The sequence below is a fragment of the Corvus moneduloides genome, chromosome 4 (assembly GCF_009650955.1).
Source record: "Corvus moneduloides isolate bCorMon1 chromosome 4, bCorMon1.pri, whole genome shotgun sequence".
In the NCBI taxonomy this organism is placed as follows: domain Eukaryota; kingdom Metazoa; phylum Chordata; class Aves; order Passeriformes; family Corvidae; genus Corvus; species Corvus moneduloides.
Window position 1 is genome coordinate 21,478,670 of NC_045479.1, and position 23,122 is coordinate 21,501,791.

The following is a 23,122-nucleotide window of genomic DNA, read 5'->3' on the forward strand; positions in this document are numbered from 1 at the left end:
TCTGAGGCCAAGAAGGGTTATTTTTATTATGAATTGATTCCCTGATCCTATTTGCAGAACAGGCCCCAAACTGAAAGTGTGTGAGTGTTGAGATTCACTGTAGGGCTGGGGTGGGAAGGCAAGGGCTCTGCTGGCCAGGGTGGAGGCTATTTAAGCTGGCATTGCAGCCCCTGAGTGCTGCAATGAGCCACAACCAATTTGCAAAAGGGAATGAACACTTGCAACTGCACCTGGACTTTGAATATAAAGCGCTGCAGCATGGTAGAAACTGAAAATCCATGTCCTTGTCATTCCATATCAAGTACACAAGTCTTCTGATTCTGCACTTTCAGCAGGCAGCCTCTCATTTACAAAACACATAATATAATATCTACTCTACTGCTGTGAAAACAAATCTGTTGATGTTTCTGAAACAGTTAGATATGATATCTTGCTGAATGCCATGATCTCAAAAGCGGTTTTAGTCATTCTGCTCTTAGAACTTTGTTTAAATCTTATGTACTAGAGAAGATCTAAGTTCATCCATTGAACAGAAGGACAAAGCAAAGTATGTTTATTTTTTTAATTGCTGGAATTCTGTGACAGGAATCCTGTGAAACAAATGATCTACATTGCATGGCTCAGAGGAAAGATACTAAAACTTCAGTGTCAACCCTTGTACGGGCACTATCCATGGGCAATTCCTGGCTTTGCGACTACAGTAGTATTTGAATGTATTTTTTGCACTCAAACAATACATTTACAGTCATCTTCATTTGTAGCCTACCAGTCCCTGCTGACCTACAACCTTCTCAACTGAAAATGTCTTGTTTTAACTAATAGTCAGCCACAAGCTCAATTAAGCCAGACTGAATCTTGCATATAGACAGATTTTCTTGCAATAAGTGGTTTATTTGATTTGGCTTCCTTTGCTTTTTTTGTACAGGAAAAATTATGAAGCATGAACATCTCTCATCATCTTTATAATCTACAAACCCTTCTGGATGGGCTTACTAGCACATCCCTGGAGAGACAGCAGGTATGTGTGGGAGCTGGAGTATGTCTGAGATGGTGGCTGACAACCTGTTGTCAGATTTTTTTCAGAAGCAAAGTTCAGCAACCCTTCTGATGGGGAAGCCTTTTAGTACTGGAATTTTTAAAATAATTTTTGATTGGAAAATAAAAAGAATGTAAGAAAAATAGTATTTTAAAACTTTTTTGTTTTCTCTGCCCTCTCTTAGCTTTCTGCTCCTTGTTTACAACTTGGAAGGAAAGGAACCAGATTCTTTCACCCTGTGAAAGGTTTAAAACAGGTTAAAGCACCAGCTTAGGATTTTTTCTTTAGTAATAACCAACAAACAAAGCTAAATCCTTTTGCAAAATAACAAATTTAATCGGACAGGCAGCTTTGCACCAGCTTCCGCCAATCTGCTGCCCAGTGCAGAGGCACAGGAACTGAGGGGCCACAGCTGCTCTCCAGGGAGACTGGCAGTGCTCCAGCACCAGCCTGCCCAGCAGATAAAGGCTCTAGCCTGTTGGGAACATGCAGCAAAGTGTGTGACTGTCCCACTGGTGCTCAGCTTTGGGAAACTATTAGAGGAATGTGTAGTTCAACAAGCCTCTGCACACATGCCTCTGTCTTTTCCCTTGAGATAAGATTCTGTGTTATGAATTCTCAGGGCTTCCCCTGTTTTTCTGAGCAGAGGAATCCTGCCTTAACCCAGCAAATGATGAAAGGGGCCCATAACACGGGACACAGGCAGGCCTTGTCACCTGAGGCACCTGGCAATACATTATGGAAGAGTTTTATAAAGCAGGGAGCTTCCACTCTTGGCACAGCTGTCCCTGCAGACAGCAGCTCCTGCAGCCCCATCCATGCGAAGTTCAGATTACCTGAGCTGGGTTTAACAGCAGTGTGGGCTGCTCAGACCCAGAGCAGGCTCCAGCCCTGTGCAGTTCCCGGGCTGAGGATGCTTGCTAACAGCTTGTCTGTGAACTCCACAGCCCCGGTTATCAGCACGCGCTCCAGGCAGGTTACAGCGAGTTCGAGCTTGCCTGCGTGACCCAGGGGCTGGCCTCTGATTACACTGCCACTGTATGCTCAGCTCCACACCCCCTCCTGTACTGGCTCCTTTGACAGATCACTTCATACACACTGCACATTTCTGAAAAGAGGGAACAATCCCCCACTCCACTCAGAAGCTAATGGAGAAAAGTCTTGTTCAAATACAAGTGCACAAAATGCTACAAAGTAATTTTCTTGAAAATGGTTGGGAGTAATTTTGTTCTTTGCTGCAGAACTTTTTCTAACTCTTCATTTATATAAATACTTGCAACAATGGCTAATTGTCAGGAAAATGTAAGCTATTTCTTAGCAGGATTCTTGTCTGCCCATTTCTACATTCCAAACTTCTGTCTTTATAGCTGAGGTCTTGACTAAATTATATAGCTCAGTACTGAGCTAGGCACTACCTCTCCAGAATAAGCCTGTTGGGACTGACAAGCATTCTTGTTAAAAGCCTGAAATAAAATAATCTGTTCCAAATGACTTACTCTTGGCTCTGGCAACTATTTGTGTGTATATATGCCCCAAGTTATGTGAATGTGGAAGTAATAGATCACAGAGAGCTCATAGTGTTGGATATGATACTCACACAATAAGCCTATGGCCATGACATCACTGCCCTTGTTCTGGGCTCCAGTGATGGTGCAGCCAAAAAAAGCTGAGCACAACTCATTGTTGCTCTCAGCTGCTAAGGCTGTATTTTGACTCTGAGTCATACTCAGCATGCAGGGGTGACACATTCCCCCATTAGTGTTACTAATTCCCTGGTTTGAGGAGGGAATAGTGCCTGCTCTAAGAAAACAGGGAAGGGGTGGAGAAGCGTTGAACTCACAAACTCACTAGCATCCCTTCGCCTTTCTGAGTTCATTTGTCTGGGGCACAGATATGGCAGTAGGATCTTAAATTGTTATAAACAGAGGACTGCCCTGAGGCTTATATAGGACAACTCCTATTTTTTAGTGAATCCTAATGAGAGGCTCAGGCTGACTGCAAGGTACAAGAAACTAACTTGGACACTGTGTTTTCCTTCCTGTTTTGGGCTGACCAGAAGGAGGCCCAGAGGGATGGAGAGCTATAGGAACAGAATTGCTCTACTGGCCTCAGCTGGAGAGAAAAGAGTTGAAAAAGCCTAGAGGTGGGCCTAATACTGATCAACATATGCTAGCACATATGGGAGGATTTGTGTAAGAAAACAACATCACCATTATCCTGATAAAAATGAGGATAATGAGGATGACCAAGTGTGAAAAGCTGGGACTAGCTATGCCATAGTAGATGACCACTCTTAGATTCGTGTAATGGTTTGCAGTCTTGGCTGATAAAAATATAGCAAACTAGAGGACCAGGAAAGTCTGTTGAAGACGTTGTCTTTGAGCAACAAAAAGCCAGGACCCAGTGAGGATTAGGAGAGCTTAACTGCAGGTGGTGGGAGATGCTTAGCTGGAGCCACTTAAGAGGAGCTGCTAAAGGAGTTAGAATAGCTGCAAGAAGCAGCAACCCACAGGGACTGGTCAGGGGTTCCTACCCTATCTCAGCTCCAGCTTGAGGAAGACTTTGCTACTCAGCAGGTGTGTGGCAGTCCCCTTGAACTGTCAGCTGTGAGTGGAGTGTTTCCAGAGCAGGGGAGCAATGGTCTGCTCTAGCAGCTGTGCCAGCAAGCAAAGAGAAAGGGCTTTGGCAAGTATCATTTTGGGAGCTGGTGGATGCCTGTTATTTTGTTTATGTTCCTTTGTCCTTTTCTTCTTTATTTCCAGAACAGTGGTGTTCTGCTAAGCCATTTATGATTTGTGAGCAAGGAAGTAGGGCTCTCTGAACACTCAGTTAATTTATTTTTCTCAGGTTGGAAGTTGGAACACAAAATTCTGTTTATTAATGAAATTGAACTGCCCTTGCTGCTGTCAATCAGTCTGGCAGGAAGGGTACAATTATTCCTTCCTTAATTTTTTATTCTTCCCTTCTCGTATAATTGAGGCAGGAGTGAGGAAAGCTGCTTATTGCGTGTGCTTGAGCTCTTTGCAGACTTAAGGAGCCTCTAGTGAAAGTCTGCATGAGGAGCCATTGGGAGGTTGGTATCACAAAACTGGGGTTTCAGTTTATATACAAGAAAAACAAAAAGGGCCTGAGCCCTTGGCAGCCTGGCAGCTTTTAGACCTCCCCTAAGGAGAGTCTGAATTCTTGACTGCATCGGAGATGTGCTCACCATGTGTGGTTGCGGTATGGAAAGGTGTGTAGAAACTGGATATAAAATACCTCATATGAGTGGCAGCATGGGTCTAAACCCAACAGCCTGACCTTCTAAGGTCAAACATGCCCAGGCAAGACCCTGGGTAAATACCCAACAAGTGAAGGACATGCCAGCACTGTTGCCTGCACTGTGGTTCCCTGTGCTAGCCAGAGGAATGAGGTGGGTGTGCCCCCACACTGCCATGTCTCTCTAGGACACTGCCAAGGTATTCTAAGTTCCGCCTGGGAGGCCTAGGAGAGGAAATAAGTGCCTTTGGTTATGTCCCCACTGTAAGTGGGGCCAGAGGTACACTCTGATGATGCCATAAGCATTGCACAGAGCCTTTGGGAAGGCCTTTTACAGCTGGCCCACAGCCACCTGTGAAACAGCTTCTGTTCTGATGGCCATTCTGGCAACTGCACTTTCAGAGCAGTATGAACAGCACCAGCAGTATGAAAATATTTGTTACATTTGAAGCCTTTGGAGTCCAAGACTGCTTCTCACTCTTGTGTTGCTCAGAACAGCCTGGAATGATGTCTAACATTCCAGACTGCTCTCAAGCCTGAGAGACTCTTTCAGCAGTAGTCAAGACTGGCAGAAGCCAACTGAATCTGGCAGTGAGAATGCAACAGACTGGCCTGAGGCTGTCCATACATCCCTGACAGAGTCAGCTGCAGGGAAAGGATTATTTGGGGAGACAGGTTCAGATCTTGTGATACCTGCTCACTAACACAGGGTGGGAAGAGGCTGTCTCCAACCTAAGAACAGCAGTCCCCTTGCAGGTAACTCTCTGTGATCACAAAGACACCTTTGTCTATTCTGCCATCACCCCCCTGGTATACGTACCTAGACTCAGTGCTATCTGCCCCCCATGAAAGCTGACCCTCACATGCTGCTTTTTTCACAGGGACTCGATCTATTCCCATGTTTCTCTATCTTTGCTGGAGCAAAGTGTTTCCTAAAGTCTAGCCCAAACAACCTTCACCATTATGAGCCTTTTCACCTTGATGCTCTTCTTGGATCCCCTTAAGTAAGATTATGAGGTGCTCAACCTACTACATCTTTGATTTTCTGAATTCCCTCTTCAGAATGGTGTATTCTGCTCATTTCCAACAAAGAGGAAGGCTCCATGCATAAGATGCTGCAGAGAGACTTTGCCCCCACCCAAAGTCTTGTTTTTCAGAGTGACGCACACCCCGCTCTGCTATTACTTAATAAGAAGTGAAGTCACTGCTTTCCTCCCCTTCAAACTGCTCCACCCTCAGTCAGGAGGTCTGCTTCTCCACCCTTTGGCAAAACAGCTGTTTGGGGGTGGAGGTGAGTTTAGGGGTGGTGTTGACCAGCCTCTCATCTGGGGAGAAAAAAACCAACCAGTCTAGTCCTGCCAAAGGGCTGCTTTAGAGCTGGGAACAGCCCTGACAGCCTTCCCTGCTTCTGTGTTTGTGTGTGTTTCATGGGAGCACAAGTTAATAAGATTATTTATGTCAGTCTGTGGGGCTCTTCTTTATCTGTCTTTTTCCTCATTCCAGAAGAAAGTTTTCACTAGAACTGCCACCATGCTACTTTGGCAGATAGGAAGAGGCAGAGAAGTTGTTGTGTGTAGTGGTGTGATGCGGGACTAAATTCTCTGCTCAGGCCTTGCTCACAAGTGGTGGGAAGAATGACAGTCCCTAGGAGTTTGGTGCAGCAGCATGATTTTGCCTTACCTCTGTCAGTGTGAGCTCAAGTAGCCCAGAAGCTGCCCTAAATATACTCCAGCATCCAGCAGTCCCTTAGGGACCATCTGCCAACTAAGCATGCCTGGTACACAATGTGGTGCAGCCACTCTTCCTTCCCAACCTTGACATGCCCTTCCTGGCATGCTGGTGGCTATTCTGGCTGCTCACCAGTGACTTTACTGTGATGGAGAAACCACAGGCAAGGGAGGGAGGCCTGGATTACATTCTCTATCCTTGGAAGAAAGAGTGTTGACAACTGGGGCCTCAGAATCATGGGGAAGGCTTTTAGGGAATGCATTTGCTCCAAGAGGTGTTACGTCACTCCAGAACCTCTGTGTTTAAAAGGGGAAGGCTGCAAATGTTCGCTCAGAAAAGAAATTGTATCGTGCAAGGAAGCACAAAAAATGTGAAGGAAACTTGTCACAGTAGGGGAGGCAAATATTTCAACTGGTTCATGAACAGGGTGACAACTGGAAGGGACTTCTCCCATAAAAAGGACAAACAGATGGTGAGGGACAGAATGCAAAAGCAGAAGGTCTGGCAAGTGAGGAGGCAGCTGGTAGGTCCGGTGGTCAGGATGGCCAGCTGTCCTGAGTTTGGAGGACTGGACCTTCACCTGCTGTAGAGCAAATGTAGTTTTGTTCCAGATTTGTTGGGACCAGTGGAGGAGTTCTCTGTGTATGTAACTACTTTTCTGATGTCTCCTGCATCAGCCAGTCTGTACCAGCTCATGGCTTCTGTTCTACTGTGCTACGGCAATTTATACTCCAGTCTGTTTTCCCTGCTCCTCAGGCATTTCCTGGCTGAAGCAGCCGTTAGCTCTGCTGCACTCATTCAGATGCTTTATGATTATTTACTCCTAAATATTCAACTCAAAAGCAGCAAAGAGAGAAACTAGGGGTCCCACGAATTTTTTTTTTTTTTTTATATAGAGGTAGCACCTCACTCCAATATTAACATCCCCATCGTGCCAGGTGCTACACAAAAATGGAACAAAGTCTGTCTCCCAGAGGGACAGTGATTTTCAGATTAGCTGAGACAGACAGAGCGCAAAGACGCAATGAGCTAATACTGGTTAATTCCAGCGGTCTAGGGCTTCAGCTTTGCATTGTTACAGAGCTCACATTCCTGGGTCAGAGAAACCATATTTTTGGGAAGGTTCAGTGGAAATGGTTTTGGGACTGTACCAAAGCCCTCCCAGGATTCCAGTTTTCTTAGTCTCAGCCTCAAAGGAATTTACAGCTGGCTCGGGCAGAACTGGAAGTCCCCACAGGAAGAATTTTGTTGATATTCAGTCTTTGGAGGACAGTGAGCTTCTCTGTGAAACGCAACACATATATCTGTCCATGCCCACAGCACCACACCCACTACTCCTCCAAAACAGATAGAGTTTCAAGGGCACACATGACCAGGTCCATCTGTTCAGGGATTATTAGGACAACCTGTAGATGGGGTGTGTGTGGGGGAGGTTCCCCCCATTCATTCCTTCACTTTTAGCAGGACTTACCTCTGTCTGAAAGTCAAACAAACTGCCAACACTTCTGAAAAACTAAGGGACCTTCAGCAGCCAGCAGAGCTCCCAGGAAAGCAGCTCATGAGGTCTGTTTTATGTGCAGACTTACTGCTTCCTGCCAGCCAGAACAGGGTGCTACAGGCAGTCTTGTCCACGATACCCTAGTCAGTCTTTTATATCTGGTCCAACACAAAACCAGAGGTGTCTGTCTAATTAATAATGTAAATCTGGCCTCTGTCAGCTCAAGGAACACTACTTTTCTATCCTTGAGAGACATAATAACTACTTTTTTTCTCCTCCGAATCAGCTTCTCAGGATTCCTCACCCGACTCTAAGACTTTTTAAATCAATCAGCTGAAAATAAGGTCAGTGACTTGATTTCCAGGCCCTGAACTAAATTTTCTTACAGAGCAGAGCAGAGCCGAGCCAGCATCTCTTCCAGATGCCTTCAGGGTCCATATGCCCTTTTATTGTCCACAGTCACACATCTCCATCACTCAGAGCATACACTCTGTGCCTGCAGAGCATCCCCTACAGATTTGTATGTGAAGAGGAGGGGCAATCAGGACAGGGAATCCAGGAAAAATTTTGGGGAAGAAAAAGAGCCACCTGTTGCTCATGTTTCTGGGAAAATTTGGTTGAGACAGGAGGAGTCATCCCTACCCTTTTACCTTTCTTTTGTACCCTGTGATGCCTCTGGTCATCAGACTCATCACAAACTGTATAGCAAACTTCATGGTCAATAAAGCGTTGACATCAATTCACCACAGGAGTGTAAAGCAGGTAAGACTCAGAGTTCCATGAAGGTGATATCTGCAGTCTGAATGCCACATGCTGCCAGCTCCTTCACTCCTGTCATGGCCCATTTATTGCCACTATGTTCATTTTAAACCCTCTCTAACATGTACTCGATGCCCTTTGGCAGGGACTCACCCTGCCTGTTATGTATCAGTACAGTGTTTGGGACAATGTGGTTTTGGTTTTTCTAACAAAGAGCAGCGCCAAAAAATAATGAAAGCATATCAGTCATAGTCTGCAAAGGAAAGGTAGTGTCCATGGGACATCTTTGGTGGTTACCATAAAATTTTAAAGAGTAAGTCATTCCCCTCATATACTTTTTAAAAAACCTCATATACTTGGTATGCTAAGAACTTCTAATATGAATAGATCTCCCTTATTTGGAAAAAAAGCAAATTATGCTTCCAGTTTCATGATCCCACTTCATTTTTTGATATTTGACCTGCAGATTAGAGGTTTTCACATCATCTGTCAGCCCACAGAGAGTATCCCAAGGTTCAGTGTGTGTGAGAGAGATAGGAAAGGAACATTAGGAACAGGCCAACCACAAATAGCTAAAATTAGCTATGAGAACTGGAGTGCTGAGGTCTCTGAGGAGCACTAGTCAAAGGAAGAAAATGGTTGTTTGCTAAACTCCCACTTATTCTACTGCCTCTGAAGACTCCTGGCTTGCATCCCTGCCCAGACATCCTACATAGCTATTTAAGAGGATTTCCCCCGCCCCTTCCCCCTCCAATGGCCATAACTTTCCTCTTTTGTAACTGCAGTACAGAGTGATATGGGATTCCTGCTCCAGCAGCAAGATTCTGACTGGAAACAGGAAACAGGGGGGCTCCGCAGACCTCGGCCTCTGTGACAACACGGACGTCACACCCACGTGCAGACAGGGATGCTTCTCACATATGGCAATGATCAGCAGCTCCCCTTTTTCCTCCCCTTCCTTCTTCCCCAGCAGGGCTTACAAAGCCCTAGAGGGGCCATATATCGAGTTAGAAGCAGTCTTTAGGAAGCATGGCTGTGTGAGGCCTCAGTTATGATGGAACATGATTTCTTGCATAATTCTTTCAGATTCTCTGAGGCCAGTAAATTTGAGACTGTAAATCTTCATGTGACCAGAGCACATGGCCTTAGAATAAGACATGGAGTGAATTGCAGAGGGACAGCCCATCTTCTACAGAATCTGATTAAGGGAATCCTTTGAGAACTATCTCTTACATGCAGCCAGAGACATGGCTTTAAAAGCTGCCCTCCCTCCTTCTTCCCAGAAATGCCGGATGGAATAAACTGGGTTTTTTTGGCAGCACCAGGTTCTCCTATTTTCTCCTTCTTATTTTCAAAAGCCTTTTCTCAAAATAAGACCAAAGGACTATGACTGCCTAATCCTTCAGATTATAATTTCAGGGAAAAAAGAATAAAAATATTGTTAAAAGTAATTGCATTGATACTTGTGGAAACACCTTAAGGGACTTGGAGACCCTGTCTAAGATAAGGAGGTAGGTTCTGGAGGAGCAGGAGGAGGAAGAAATGCTCTTGCATTCACTAAGAGTGAGTATTGGTTTTCTCCAGCCAGCTCTTGGTAGTGCTATTGTTTACATTCATACACAGATTATGCTATGTCAGCCTCTCCAGGCTAAATTGCCATTATATGTGATGTTCAAAGGTGAAGTTCTATTCTGGATGGGAAAATCAATTTCAAATGAAGTAAAAAATTCCCTTCCCAGCTTGCTCCTTCTCTTTTCATGAGGCAGACTGTGCTCTTCTTGATGATCGTGCTTCTTTGGCACAAAAATAACTTCATGTAAATATCAATGGGAGAAGGTTTTCTCCAGAAAAAGCTCATTCAATCTCAAAACTGGGAGGGAGAATTGAAATGCCTTCAGCTGTCCTGTGAGGAAAGGGAGACCAGATGGGTGCCTTCTGTCCTAGCTGCACAAAGGATTTGTTGACATTGAGCAAACATCCACCCCTGCCTTCTCATTCCACTCACTGGTCTTGTGGTGGTTCTGCTGAACATGAACTGAGGGAAAAGGAAGCAAGATTTTGGTTAAAAAATGCTGTGCTGTAATCTAGGGAACATAAAGACACAGCTTAAACCAAAGCACATAAAATGCTTGTCTATCTACTCTCTTTTGTACTGTCAGGTGCTGGGGAAAGTCTGCTGGATAGTCATATCTCTGTTGGTAGAAACTGCTGTTGCTCAGCCCTGTGTTTATTGTTTTCCATTAATTATCCCATGATTAAAACTGTAGATTCCTCCCATGCATTGCATAACTTTGAGAGCACTTTCCTCACGGACCTCAGCTAGGTGTCTAGGGAGAACCCTTCTGCCTCCCTGGCTTGTGTGGTGAGAGTTCAATCTCTTCTTGCAGCTACCTTGGAGAGGAGAGGAGAGCAGGCAGAGGGAGAGAAAGAGGAGAGGGAGAGAAGAGGAGAGGGAGAAGACAGAATGTGCTGTGCTAAGCTACTATTGGACACCTGCTCCTGCTAGAAGTGTCCAGTACCTCTTCAACCTCTTGCGAAGAAGCACTGCTTTGGAGCAGTCCAGGATCCCACAGTAGGGCACTTGGGATAATGCCAAACACCTGGTCAACACTCTGTGTGAGATTTGGTGGCACAGCTACTAAGAGCAAAACTACAGAGAGGTGTTTTCTTGCTCATAGCACGTGGTCAAGCTTTGGTACCTTCATAGTTCAACTCCTGGTATGTAATCTGCACGTACAGACTACGCCTTCCTGGTTCCTGCCAGCTCTGGGTAGTTCTCACTGAAACACCCCTCAGAAGCACACAGAAAGGCACAGCTAAGGGATAGAGGCTGTCAGATGAAAGGAAAGGGGAAGAGAGGCTGTGGATTGTTACCTCTGTCCTCAATGGAGAAAGAATACTATTTTCACACATCTGTGCTAAATCAAACGCTAATTTTTTTCACTCCTGACATTAATACATTAGGTGTGGAACTCACACTACTGACCTGCAAAGTTCCTTTGAGGAATGCGTTACTCTTCACTTGGGAAGAGCAAGACAATAAACAAGTAAGAGTCCTCGCCTTAGACTGCAGATCTACCATCCCCTCATTTTTTGTCTCACACCGTATGCCAAAATTTATGGAGAAAAATTCCAAAGGAGTGAGGAAACTGAAGTGCTGCCTTTTGCTCTAGAGAAGAAAGAGATCTGTCCTTGAAATCTTGCATCGGAAATTCCCCGGCTTCTCCTGGCTGGGACTGTGAGTCTGAGGGAAGGGCATGATGTAAGTGAGCAGTCAGCTACTGTTTAGAATACAGCATTGATTTGGGAACACAGGAAGAAAAGCATTGAAAAAGTCAGTTTGGATTTATAAAAAAATCCTATGCCGAGGCAACAACCCCTGTTGGGATTTCCACACAGAGGAACTGCTTCTCACTTTTGACATCGTGTGCTGGCATGCATGACAGGAATCACTGAGTTCATTCCCTGCTGGGACACTCTCCTTGTCATTAGAGACTGTCCTTGTAACTAATACCTTAATTTGCAGTTTCAGGTGAGAGACTGGTAACACCTGCATTATGAGAATGAAGACACTGGCTAATTCTTACAGCAAGCTTCTGAAGGCTGTGCAGGGAGAAGCAACTCAAGACAGCAACTTTTCCTGCACTCACACTTGTTCTGCATGTAAAGAAAAGACCCTTCTTTCACACCTGACAGCCCAATACTACCTCTAGGCTCATTAAAGAAACAAAAAGAGGGAATGCCAGCCCCCTGGTGCTGCTCTTTCTGCTTTTCACAAGTACGGAGATTTCAGGGGATTCCAACATGCTTTAAAACCAGTGACACATCCTAGGGACTGGCATATGGAGGGACTGCAGCTCTGATAGCCTCAGGATGGTCTAAGAGATACAGGATTACTGCCTCCAGCCTGGGATCTTCCTCTACCTCCCTATACTCACACAGGGTTGTGGAGGCAGCTGTATCCTGACAGTGCCCTCTGATGAGAAGGAGAGAAAGGTTATGCTGGGAGATGAGGAAGCAGGCTCAGTTCATGACTTCAGAAGGCTGGTGAGAGGCAGAGAGATGAAGGAAGAAGGATCTAATTGCTCAACATGCAAAAAAGGCTATGTCTTCAGGTCAATCAGCTCCCCTTCCGAGTGAGGCTGTATTCAGCTCTACTGCTCCTCTGTGGCCAATCAGCACTGTGAAAAGCCAGGCCAGGTCTTGAGAGAAAACCAGTGGTCAGCCACCCTCAGTAAAAAAAAATTGGAAAAGATGAAAATGAAATTCTAGACTCTGCCAGGGAGACTGAAAAGCACCAAGATAGTCCCTCACCCCTGCCAAGCAGAGCAAACCTCATCACAGGGAGGGCAACCAGTTGTGAGCAGAGAGACATGCCAGTCTGCCAGGCTCTCTGCTAAACGTCAGGGAGCTGCTTGCAACCCCACAAATACACACAAATACACAACCCCACAAATATACAGCAGCCACAATGGCCAGTACTCAGATGCAAACCCTCTCTCACAGGTAGAGACATTTCCTGTGCAGTTCCACCTTGGAGGAGGAACTACAAGATTCTGATTACAGTGAGAGATAGAGAATGTGTAAGTGCTGTCCCGCACTTGAATTTGAGCAGGACATTAAAGCTAAAGTGAGAGAAGGCAATGAAATCTCTGACGACCACATTAACTGTTAGGCTCTTGTCTCATCAAAAGGAAGACTTGCCCCATAGCTGCTCAAGGAGCTGATGCAGGGAGCAGATGTTACTGCTTTTCTGTGTCTACCCCTTCTTCCTCAAACTCCCCTCAAAGGCGTTTACAGAGATATTGTCTTCTTCAAATTACGCGGCTAAAAACGTCAAACCTCGATTGCAGCCATGAATCTGCTCATGAACTCTGCTGGCTGCAATGCCACAGAGCTGCCTTAAAGCTCTCTTAAAAATGTGAGGCATTCCAGTCATTTTAATTACTGTGCATTGCATAAGCCAGAAACCACTTCATACAAAGGAACAACAGAAAAGTGATTTTCAATTGCTCTCACTCTCTTCTGTATTTAGTGCAGCCTCCAAAGCTCTGGGAACACCAGCTCTTATTACCATTTGAAGCACTTCATCTAGTTGAAATCTCTTTGTTCAGTCACTTAATGCTATTGATGCAGTTTAGAAGGGTTTAAAAAAGAAAATCAAAACTTCAATTTGGAAATGGCTACACCAGCAGGAAAGCAAAACAAGAGAAATGGAAAGACTTATTTTAAACAAAAATGAGAGAAAATTAATTGCTTGGAATGAGGCATAGGCAGGTAGAACCAAGCAAATCACGTCGTGTCCTTCCCTCCCAGATTCTGTCAGACCATCTAATCACAGCCCCCTGTTTTGAACCCTGCATGGTACTGAGCCCTTTGGCCCTGGTCCAGAAATGCACTTAAGCTTATATTTAACTTTGTGTATGTAAATGGTTCTGTTGACTTCAGTAGAGCATCTTGTGTGCTTAAAGTTGAACATGTGCCTTAGTGTTTTGCTGGATTTGGGCCAAAGAGCACAGTCATGTGCAGAAAACATTTTCAGCTTGATAAGGCTGTTAAAAGATATTTCCTGGTTACTCTTCTGCAGCTGATGCCACATCAGAGCCTGACTGGAGGATCCCCACACTACTGTGAGGGTGATTTCATATTCCACAACCCTTTATAATGTAATATTCCTGGAAACACATGGTGCCTACAGTCTGCTCCAGGCTTGGTGCTCTCAGTGGGCACAATCTGTAAAGGATCCTTGAGGACTGAACACAGTATAGAAATGTTAGAGCTGATGAAGATTTAATGGTGTACCTCCAACGAAAAGCTTGGGAATGGGATGGAGTGTTACCTATGTCTGGCTTGCAGACAGCAAGGTGACATAATTCCTTTGCAACCTCACAGAAAGAGATCAAATGAATTTTTTTGGTACGTATTTATAGAATCAAAGACACTTTTGAAGAAGGAGTCTTCTCATTTTAAATAGCCTGTAGACTTCACTGATACAATGGTGGAATTAATAGGATCTAAAACTGGAGTGTTACCAACCACTACATGGGACATTTGTCAGGGTATTTTTCTCTGGTGGTAGTCGGGTCTCTCTCGGTCTCTCTCTCTCTCTCTCTCTCTCTCTCTCAACCCTCCACCCTGGTGTGTGGTTTTATTTGCCAGCAGTTGCTGTAGTTTGATGAAGCCCTTCTGTACTGAAGCAGCCGGCATCCCTCACAGTGAAATGTGATCAGAAGGCAAGTGAACATGCCTTTAGTTCATATCTCAGTCTCTGCCCCTGGTTCCAGGATGGTCTTGTGGAAGAAAAATGATGATGTTAACGTACTCCTGATATAAACTAATGTGAGTATCTGTGAAAGCAGAAGGTAGTTCTCGTTCCTGAAATTTAAATAAGGCACCCAGCTGAACATGTTTCCTTTTCCAAATAATCGGTTCTTTAGGTTTTGCAAAGGAGCTGGCTCTATCTGCGAAGGTCGGAACCATCTCTTGCAGTGCACTGCCCCCTAGCACTGCCGCGCACATTCCTGCAGGACGGAGAGGAGGAGGACACTTTTCCCGGTCAACAACACCTGCGGGACATGGCTTTCCTTGGGAATTTTCACACCAACTATTGACCCAGCCCGGTCATGCTTGGCTTGCGGGATCCGACAAGATCACAGCATGAAGTTGTATGGCTGCTCGGTAAGGCAGAGAGATCCTTAATTGTATTCAGCAGTGTGTTTCTTGATGGAGGACGGGAATAGCATAGATTTCTTTATTTGGTGACATTAACCAAATGTGAGCCCGAATTTTCTCATATGAAGATCGAGGTCTCTATTTTCTCGTTCTTTCAATGCTACCTTTTTTATGGCCATATAAGGCTTAAAATTTTATCTGAGCAAAGGAGCGGAATGATAGTTTTTACTTTATTTTTTTCCCTTTGCAGTTTCTCCCATGCAGACAGAGCATAGAACAGGAATTCAAAGAGAAGTCTCCTTTCAGTTCCTTCATTGACTTTCTCTGTTGCTCTGACATGATTATCCATATTTTCTCATATAAATAAACACTCAGAATTCTTGCCTGGCTCTTTCAGAGCTCACTTTGCTGGCAGATCTTAAAGGGGAGAGGGTAATATTGAATATGTAATGGATATTATCAGAGGATAACATAGAATATCTCTATTTACAGATGATAAAATGAGTGTATAAGCAGGTTAAACTATTTAACAAAGGCCTTGAGCAGGCCACTGGCCAGACTGAACTTTCCTGAGTATGACTTACCTGTACTTTACAAAAATAACGCACTCTGGTTTCTGTGCGTGAAGTTTACTCTTCAAGTGGCCAATAAATATTGTTCTTATTGTACATCATCCAGTCCTGGTTGGAAAAACTGCATCCCTACTACTGTAGAGAAGTTCATCTCTTTGAAAAAGAATATCTAAGTGTAAAAAAAGCAGGTGAATCAGCTAAGCCGTGACCAAACACAGGCGTTACTACTCCGGGCAATGATAATACAAGCACTAAAATAATTTCTGGATCACCTCCCAAACAGCGGTATAGAAGATAGTGGTAAGCCTTGCCATACAGACAACCTGCACCCCATCCCTTCCAAAGAGATGTGCCCAGCCTTTGGATCAAGCTGTGTCACTCCTTTCCATCTGATTACTTCTCTGGATTATATCCGAAAAGTGAACTAGTTCCTGCAACCAGCACAAACTTGGTGTCATTTTAACAAGCTTGGTCTACCTCACTGTAAACAAGCTACTTCCATACCGTGGAGGGCCCTGTGGAACTTCAGTAATTTGTAGGCCCCTTCTCCTCCCATTTCAGAAATCGAGAAGATTTGTTTTTCAGTCTCCTCTGAATGTGTCCTGCATCTGTGTATCATAGACACTCAGCATTTACACAGCACCCAACAGCTTAAAAGCTTATTACAAAGCATTTAGCTTGTTAGTCCTCGGAACACACAGGAAAGGTGCTATTATAGGAATGAAGAAACATACTCAGGGGAGTTACTTTGGCCAGAGAGCGAAGGGAGGTGGTGCAGGAGGTGTGATTATAATCTAGTTGTGTGTGGGCCAAACTCTCCCTTATTTACACCAGTGTCAGATTCTGGCAGAATTTCACTTTTCTCAGATATTGATCTGAGATGTTGATAGGCCAGGTCTACCATGATGTTGGTGGGTATCAAACGTTTTACAACAACAAACAAAAAATGAGTGTCAGACACACCTCATTTTTATTCCGTGTTACTCTGCTGAGGTCAGTGGAGTTGTTCTGTGTGAGAACACCCAGTGAGACTGAAACGACAGTCCACCCAACCTGATGGATCCAGCTTCACTTGCAGTACCTTGAGCAGACAGTCCAAGTACCTAAAAGATGTTTTACATAGGGTTCCTCGTATTGCAATTTGGGCCCAGCGATTGAGACACTGACATATCTAAACTGAACGACCTGTTTAATACCCTGTCTCATACACATTTACAGGACCCGTTAGCACCTCAACACCATCCGATTTTTTCAGTGTGTTCACTAACACACATTCCTGAGCAGCTCCCATCACTATTATCCTATGACACAGTGAGGCAAAGCTGTCACACAGGTTGTCTGTGTCACGGCGAGGATAGGAACTTGTGTTTTCCTCTGCTGGCATTGTAACCTTGATCCCTACTGACAACACCCATCTTGAAGCTTTTGCCTACCGATGCTCCAAATAAAAGCCTGTGCTTCCATAAGACAGGAGATTTTAATTTTATATGGATGGTATGATTAAAGAAAAGGTGTAGGCAGGCTGTGCTTCACCCAGATGGAGCAGAATTGTAAATCTAAAGACTTAGCTGACTATATAGAAATTTAGGACAGCTGGTCCCTGGCCTTTAATACCAGCATAATTTATAACTAGATGTGCTTAAGTCTTGTAAACCCAGTGGAAAGTACTCTGACATTATATACACTGGCTTGATACTGTGATTAATCACCCCTCAGTCCCCTTTGGAGGATAATAAGGCTGTCTGTATCATGCAGCTGGCAATCTCCTTCCTTACAGTCCCAGCTCTTCTATAACATTTACATTTCTACAGCCGATAGAAATTTATGGCTCTGAAAGGGGATAAAGGAAAACAAAACAAACAGGACATTTCTATAAATTCCACTAAAGCTGCTCTGCTAAAATATACTTTGAGATTAAATGTTGGGAGTGCCCGGGTTGGATACAACACTGCTCTTTCCAGCTTGGTTTTAGCAGTTTATGACCCCTTTCTGACTGAAAGGTCAGAGAAGGGGAATTGCTGGGTGATGGAGAAGGAGCATTCGAGCAGGATTAAAAACATCCAGGGCAAAATCCTGGTTTACAGTTCAGATAGGTCTTGTCCTTCTTTTCCCCCATCCTCTTTCTACTGCCTGTTGGAAGCGCTAAAGAAGCAGCACACCGCACTTGTGCATTTTCTGATCGCTGTCTGAAAGCTCTTTGGAATAGAGTGAATAAAGTGCCATCGCCTCCAGTTTAAAGTCAGTTTGCACACAGCGCAGATGGATCGAAGGGAAACAGCCCAAGATTTCCAAGCGAACCGCAAGCCCCGCGTACGTTTTCCAGGTGCCCTGAGTAGCGGCGCGGGGCGGCGGAGGCTGTGACAGCCTGGGGCGGACACTCGGCGGTACAAGGGAGCTACAGCTGGCACGGAGCGAGGTTTACCCCGTCCCGCGGCACCGGGCGCGGATCGGATCGGAGCGGGCCAGGGCTGCGACAAGAGCCAGAGCCGGGGCCAGGGCCGGGACAAGAGCCAGAGCCGGGGCCAGGGCCGGGACAACAGCCGGGGCCAGAGCCGGGGCCGGGGCCGTGCCCGGGCCGTGCCCCCCGCCCGCCGCGCGCCCGCTCTATTCCCTACAAGGCGCGGCGGGCGCGGCCCCGCCCCGCGCTCGCGCCGATGAGGTAATGCGGGGCTGCCATTGGCCGCGCGTGGCGGCGCCCCCGGAGCGCGAGCGCCGCGAGCCGGGTATAACTCCGCGCGCCGGCCCCGCTCCGCCCGCACCGCGCCGCACCTCGGCTCCCCTGAGCGCCCCTCAGCGCCCGCACCGTCCCGCCGAGCGAGGGCTGCGCTGCAGAGCTAGCCAGGGAGACAGAGACAGCGCAGGCAGCCGCGGCGCACGGGCTGTTAGGGAGCAAGAATAAAGTCAGGCGAACACAGCAGTAGCCGCCTCCCGCTCCGCAGAAGTGAGGAGGCACCTCGGGGGCAGCATGACGGCGTGGCTGAGCTTCCTCGTCGTGTTCCTGTGCAGCTGGAGCCTGCGGGACTTGGTGGTGGAGGCTTGCACTTGCGTCCCCATCCATCCGCAGGACGCTTTCTGCAACTCCGACATCGGTAAGTGCCGCCGCCCCGCAGCCGCCCGGGCCCGGAGGGTTCGGGGAAACCACAAAGTTCCCGGGACCCCGAGGAGTGCGGGCAGCAGCCCGGCTGTCACCGCAAGGCAGCACCGTCCCGCGAGTCACGGGCGATCGGGTCACACCGGAGAGCGGAGACCTGACTTTCCAAGAGCGGGTTTGGCTCCGTCGCTGCCGCAGGCGCCTGGGTCGGTAAGAGGAGAGGCGTGTGGTGGCGGACCCCCGCCCAGCCCTCCCAAGCCCTGTCCCGCAGCAGCCTCACCCAGAAGTGCCTTAAAGAAATCAGTAATTGTCAGAGTGGCATGTTTCCTACAGCGGGACAGAAACACAATTGGAGGTGTAGGCTGCCAAAATTTCCTCCTCAACTTGGTGACAAGAAGTAGGAGGCAGGATTAGGATGGGTTCTCCCGAGCCAGGAAACGGCCCGTGGCGGCTGGTGTTGGAGGTGCGGCTCACACAGGCTTGTGGTGCTGTGCCTGTAACGCTGGGAAGGGCTGGAGAAGCAGGTACCAAGTGTCTCCAGGCTTTCTGCGTGTTGCGCTGCGGTCTTTGCTGCTGTGGGAGGTACGCAAACCTGCATGCGTTCGGGAAAGTTGAAACACTTTCATTGGATCCTGACTGATGTTTTCCACTATGGGTTTCAGCATCCCTAGGGTGCATCGTTACACTAACTTTAGGTAGGGGACAAGGACAGCACCAAAAAATCTTTGGGGAGGAGGTAATAGAGACTCTGTTCACAAGTTTGTTGGCTTGCTTGTAGCCAAGGGTGGGTAACAAAATACGGTTGCTGCTTGGTAACTCTTCCATGGCAAAGTATATGAAACCAATTAGTGGTGTCCTTTGAGCTACTACTGGACACATGTCCATGTAATGGTAAATACAGGCTGTCACTTCAGCAGTGGTGAGTGGACGCACAAGTGAAGTCTCCTGTCTTCTCTGAAGGTTGTCTTAGTAGCACAGCATAAAAGGGGCTAGGGGCTTTGCACTGCTGGTACCCACATGGTGCTGACTCCGAGTAGAGTCTGCAAAGAAATCCTCCTGGCAACTGCTATGGAAGTCAAATAGAAAATAATTCTCACTGCAGCAGAACACCCATTGCTGTGAACGCTGCCAGCAGCCTTTTCAAGTTAGCCAAGGTTAGTGGCAAAAGATCTACCTCTTGCCTTCAGTTCTTCTACAGAAACTGCAGTTGTGCCTGGTTATTCATGTGTAGTTTATATAGTGTATCTGCTCCTGAATGCCGAAAAACCCATTCCCTATTAAAAGTGGTAGGAAGGTTACAGTTTGCTTCAGTGATGAAACCCTGGAAAACATTTATAAAATAGTTTTATAGTGGGAAATTCTTCCAGGAAACTAAAGTATTCAAACTTCTGTTGCCATTTTCATAGTTTGGATCAACAAGTGTGCCACCTAAGTGGCAACTGCCAGGGAGATTGTCCTTTCTGTGGAAATGAGACTGGGAAACTGTTTTTCCACAGCAAAAGCTGATGGCAGCATGTGGCCTTCATTAGTTGCATTTAGGGAGAAGAACTGCTTTCTTACTCTGGTTAGGTCATGCTATAATAGATTAGGGTAATTTCAGTTCAATTCAACTTTTTAAGATGGTATTAAATACGTTTTTGTAATGAATATACGCTGACTGTATTTTTACTAGATGCAAAAGTGACTAGGAGTAAATGATGAAGTTTCATGTAACAGCGCTCCTAAACTTTAGGGCACAAAGGTTTTCTGTTTCCTACTCTGATTTCTGGTTGAGTTCAAAGTATTCTCCTTCATCTTTCCTTTCTCTCTTCTGGGCTCTTCACTATATCTCAAGCCTTGGCTTTGCTCTGAGACAAAGTAGTTCAAAAAGTTGACATCTCTGGGGCTGTCATGCCTTCAGACATCACAGCAATGCAAAGGAGGAGAAGCTTGAGGGGAAAGAGAAAACCATTGCAGTAAATTACTTGAATGCAAGTTTGGTTAAGACTGCAGGTCTCTGATGGGTTGAAGCAAAAGTTAATCCTTACATTTGCTAGAACTATGTGGAAAATATGATATTTCTGCAGGCTGATTTTAGTAAATGCTGTCATGTTCTTCATATGTGGAAAGGACAAAAAGCACACTAAAGCTTTCTGGCTTTGGAGGAGTTAATCATCTCCATGGAAACTGATGGCAGTGTACTAGTGCAGTGTTTAGACAGACTAAACTACATGCTGGGTTATAAAACACATTGTGGGGAAGAAAGGGACTTGGCAGCAAGTTTTTATCGCTCTTGAAACTTCTGACAAAATACCAGCTCTAAAGGGAGGAGTCAGTGCAGTAAGGGCTGGAGCAAAAGAGGCTTTAAAAACAGCTCCTAAAACAATATAAGAAATTAACTAGCTAGGTGGCAGCCTAGGAGAGGCTTTTCATCTTCAGAAGCACTGGATTTTGAAGAAGGAGAAAACTTTTAGTTGAGGACTGTAATGCAAACTTCTACTGTTGGTGTTTCGTGCTTAACCAGTGAAGTCCTACTCTCAAGTTCATTCTCTTCTCCTGTAATCTGATCTCACTGGACATTTAATTTTTCATTTTCCAGTGGCTCAGTTCTGATACAGCCTCCCAACCCTGCAGTTATTAGAAGGTTTTAATCTTTACAGAAACAGATGGTCAAATAAACCCATTGGAAAGGGAAGGATTTCAATATGTGCATCCTTTGAAAGTGAAGGGTGTGGTCTTTGAAGGAATCTTGAACGTCATAAATAACAATATATACCTTTTTAATTTAAAAAAGGAGGGAGGGGAGAAAAGAGGTACTACTGCTAGACTGATCACAAGGGATCTTTTCACTCAGCCTGAGTGTTCCAGCTTGATGAATGGAGCAAAAGTGAAGAGGTGTGTCTTGTCTGGCCCTGTGGGGTCAATCAATAATAAAATTGCTGTTTTAACTCTTGGCTTTCTTTCTTTAACGGGATCAGTAAGTGCCAGAAGAGGCAGTACCATAATTGGACAAACAGCAACTGCTATGGTTTGCCATCTGAACTTTGCTTCCTCCACTCCCGCCCTCTGCCTACGACCCCTTCCAGATGTGAATATTTTTCTTTTGTTTGAATTAAGAGACCTTTTGAAAGAACAGACACCAGGCATGCTTTGTTCTTTTGTGACAAAGCTGTGACATTTCCAGCTGGACATAGCTGACATGAAAGGGACTTGTTTGTCCTTTTTTTGCACGAACAGCAGGAACTTTTGAGCTTGGCTGCTGAATGTTGAATTCACAGGTTTGGAAAACACCTCCTGCTTGGCCCCCTCTGCCCCACATCTCCTTACAAAAAAAAAAAAAAAAAAACCCAAAAAAAAAAACCAAAAAAAAAAAAAAAACCAGGGACGAAAATATGTGAAATTGCAGACTGCAATTTGACAAACCAGTCTGCAAGTGATAAAGCACTTTGTTCACTCCACAGCTGTCTTACTTCTATCTTGTGCATATACTTTAGAGAACAGCTATGGCACTATTAGATGTCTCTTACCTAAGTTCAAAGAAGCTCAAAGCAACATTTCTTTGTATGGTTTCTGTTGGGAGAAGAAATACCTGTATCAGGAAGGATGCCAGTGGGTAGTGCTCCTCTCTGTTCTAAATAACCTCACTCTCGGTAAGATGGAGTTGACGAGCTTTGGGGAGGTGAAGGTAAGTTCTTAAGGGTCCCTTGGTGCTGATGAAGCCATTCTTTATTCCATCCTCCTATACCCAGAGCACTGAGCCCACAACACCTGCAGTGGTTCCCATCCTTTGAACTGAGAATGTGAGAGAAGAGCAAGGAAGAAGCAGTAAAGAAGGAGGAAACTCATGAATTTGTTTGGCTTGGAGTCTAAGATTTAGACAAATCTAATTGATAACCTGCTCTTTCACTGCTCTTCTTGAGTTGGTCATTCCACCTTCTCACTCATAAGCTAAAAGAGATGTGCAGAACACTTGATCATGTGTGAGATTTTGAACATGCTTTCCTTAGTTTGTTGTAGTGACATCGAATGTGCTGTCTTAGCCTTTAAGGTAGACAGGTAAGGTCTCCCAGACTGTTTTAAAAGTTTTATAATAAACCATCTCCAATTAATTATACCAATCTTTAGGGTTGAGATTAATTTAAAGCAATTTTTTTTTTGTTTCATGTTGTGGTAATGGTTGCAAAAGTATATCCACTTTGGAATCAGACTTTTGTTGAGGAAGTAATGATGTGATTTTATTTTTAGACTGGACTTCCCTTGGAGGCATTTTAGAAGCAGGAAATCTGAGAAGCATCCCGTAAAGCTTAAAAAAATAATAAAAAAAGTACTTCAAATTTCATTTTATGTGGGAAGAAATTGAGGAGATTTGTTTAACTTTTACAGAATTCCAATGTCCCTGGTAAAAACTTTGTTGAAAGAGGGTGTTCCTTGTGACTGGTCATGTCTCCTGACTGAAGGATGGCCACTCGCAGCTGAATTGTCCTATTTAGTAGAAGTAGAAATAGAAGTTGCTTCTTTGTTGTTTTTTT

At 45.3% G+C, this 23,122-nt stretch overlaps 2 protein-coding genes across 4 annotated transcripts in view; one reads left to right on the forward strand and one right to left on the reverse strand.

Annotated features, from left to right (window-relative positions):
- The window catches only part of SYN3 (synapsin III), a 188,597-nt gene that overhangs the window by 70,712 nt on the left and 94,763 nt on the right, over nt 1-23,122 (reverse strand). The gene's annotated exons all lie outside the window — the stretch shown is intronic.
- The window catches only part of TIMP3 (TIMP metallopeptidase inhibitor 3), a 40,976-nt gene continuing 32,735 nt past the window's right edge, over nt 14,882-23,122 (forward strand). The window contains exon 1 of one of the 2 annotated variants that reach the window (XM_032107135.1): nt 14,882-14,957. In XM_032107135.1, the coding sequence (XP_031963026.1) occupies nt 14,903-14,957 (55 nt within the window). In that variant the 5' untranslated portion in view covers nt 14,882-14,902. Of the gene's footprint in view, nt 14,958-18,301; nt 18,613-23,122 lie in introns of those variants that run through there. The other variant, XM_032107133.1, reaches the window with a different exon arrangement.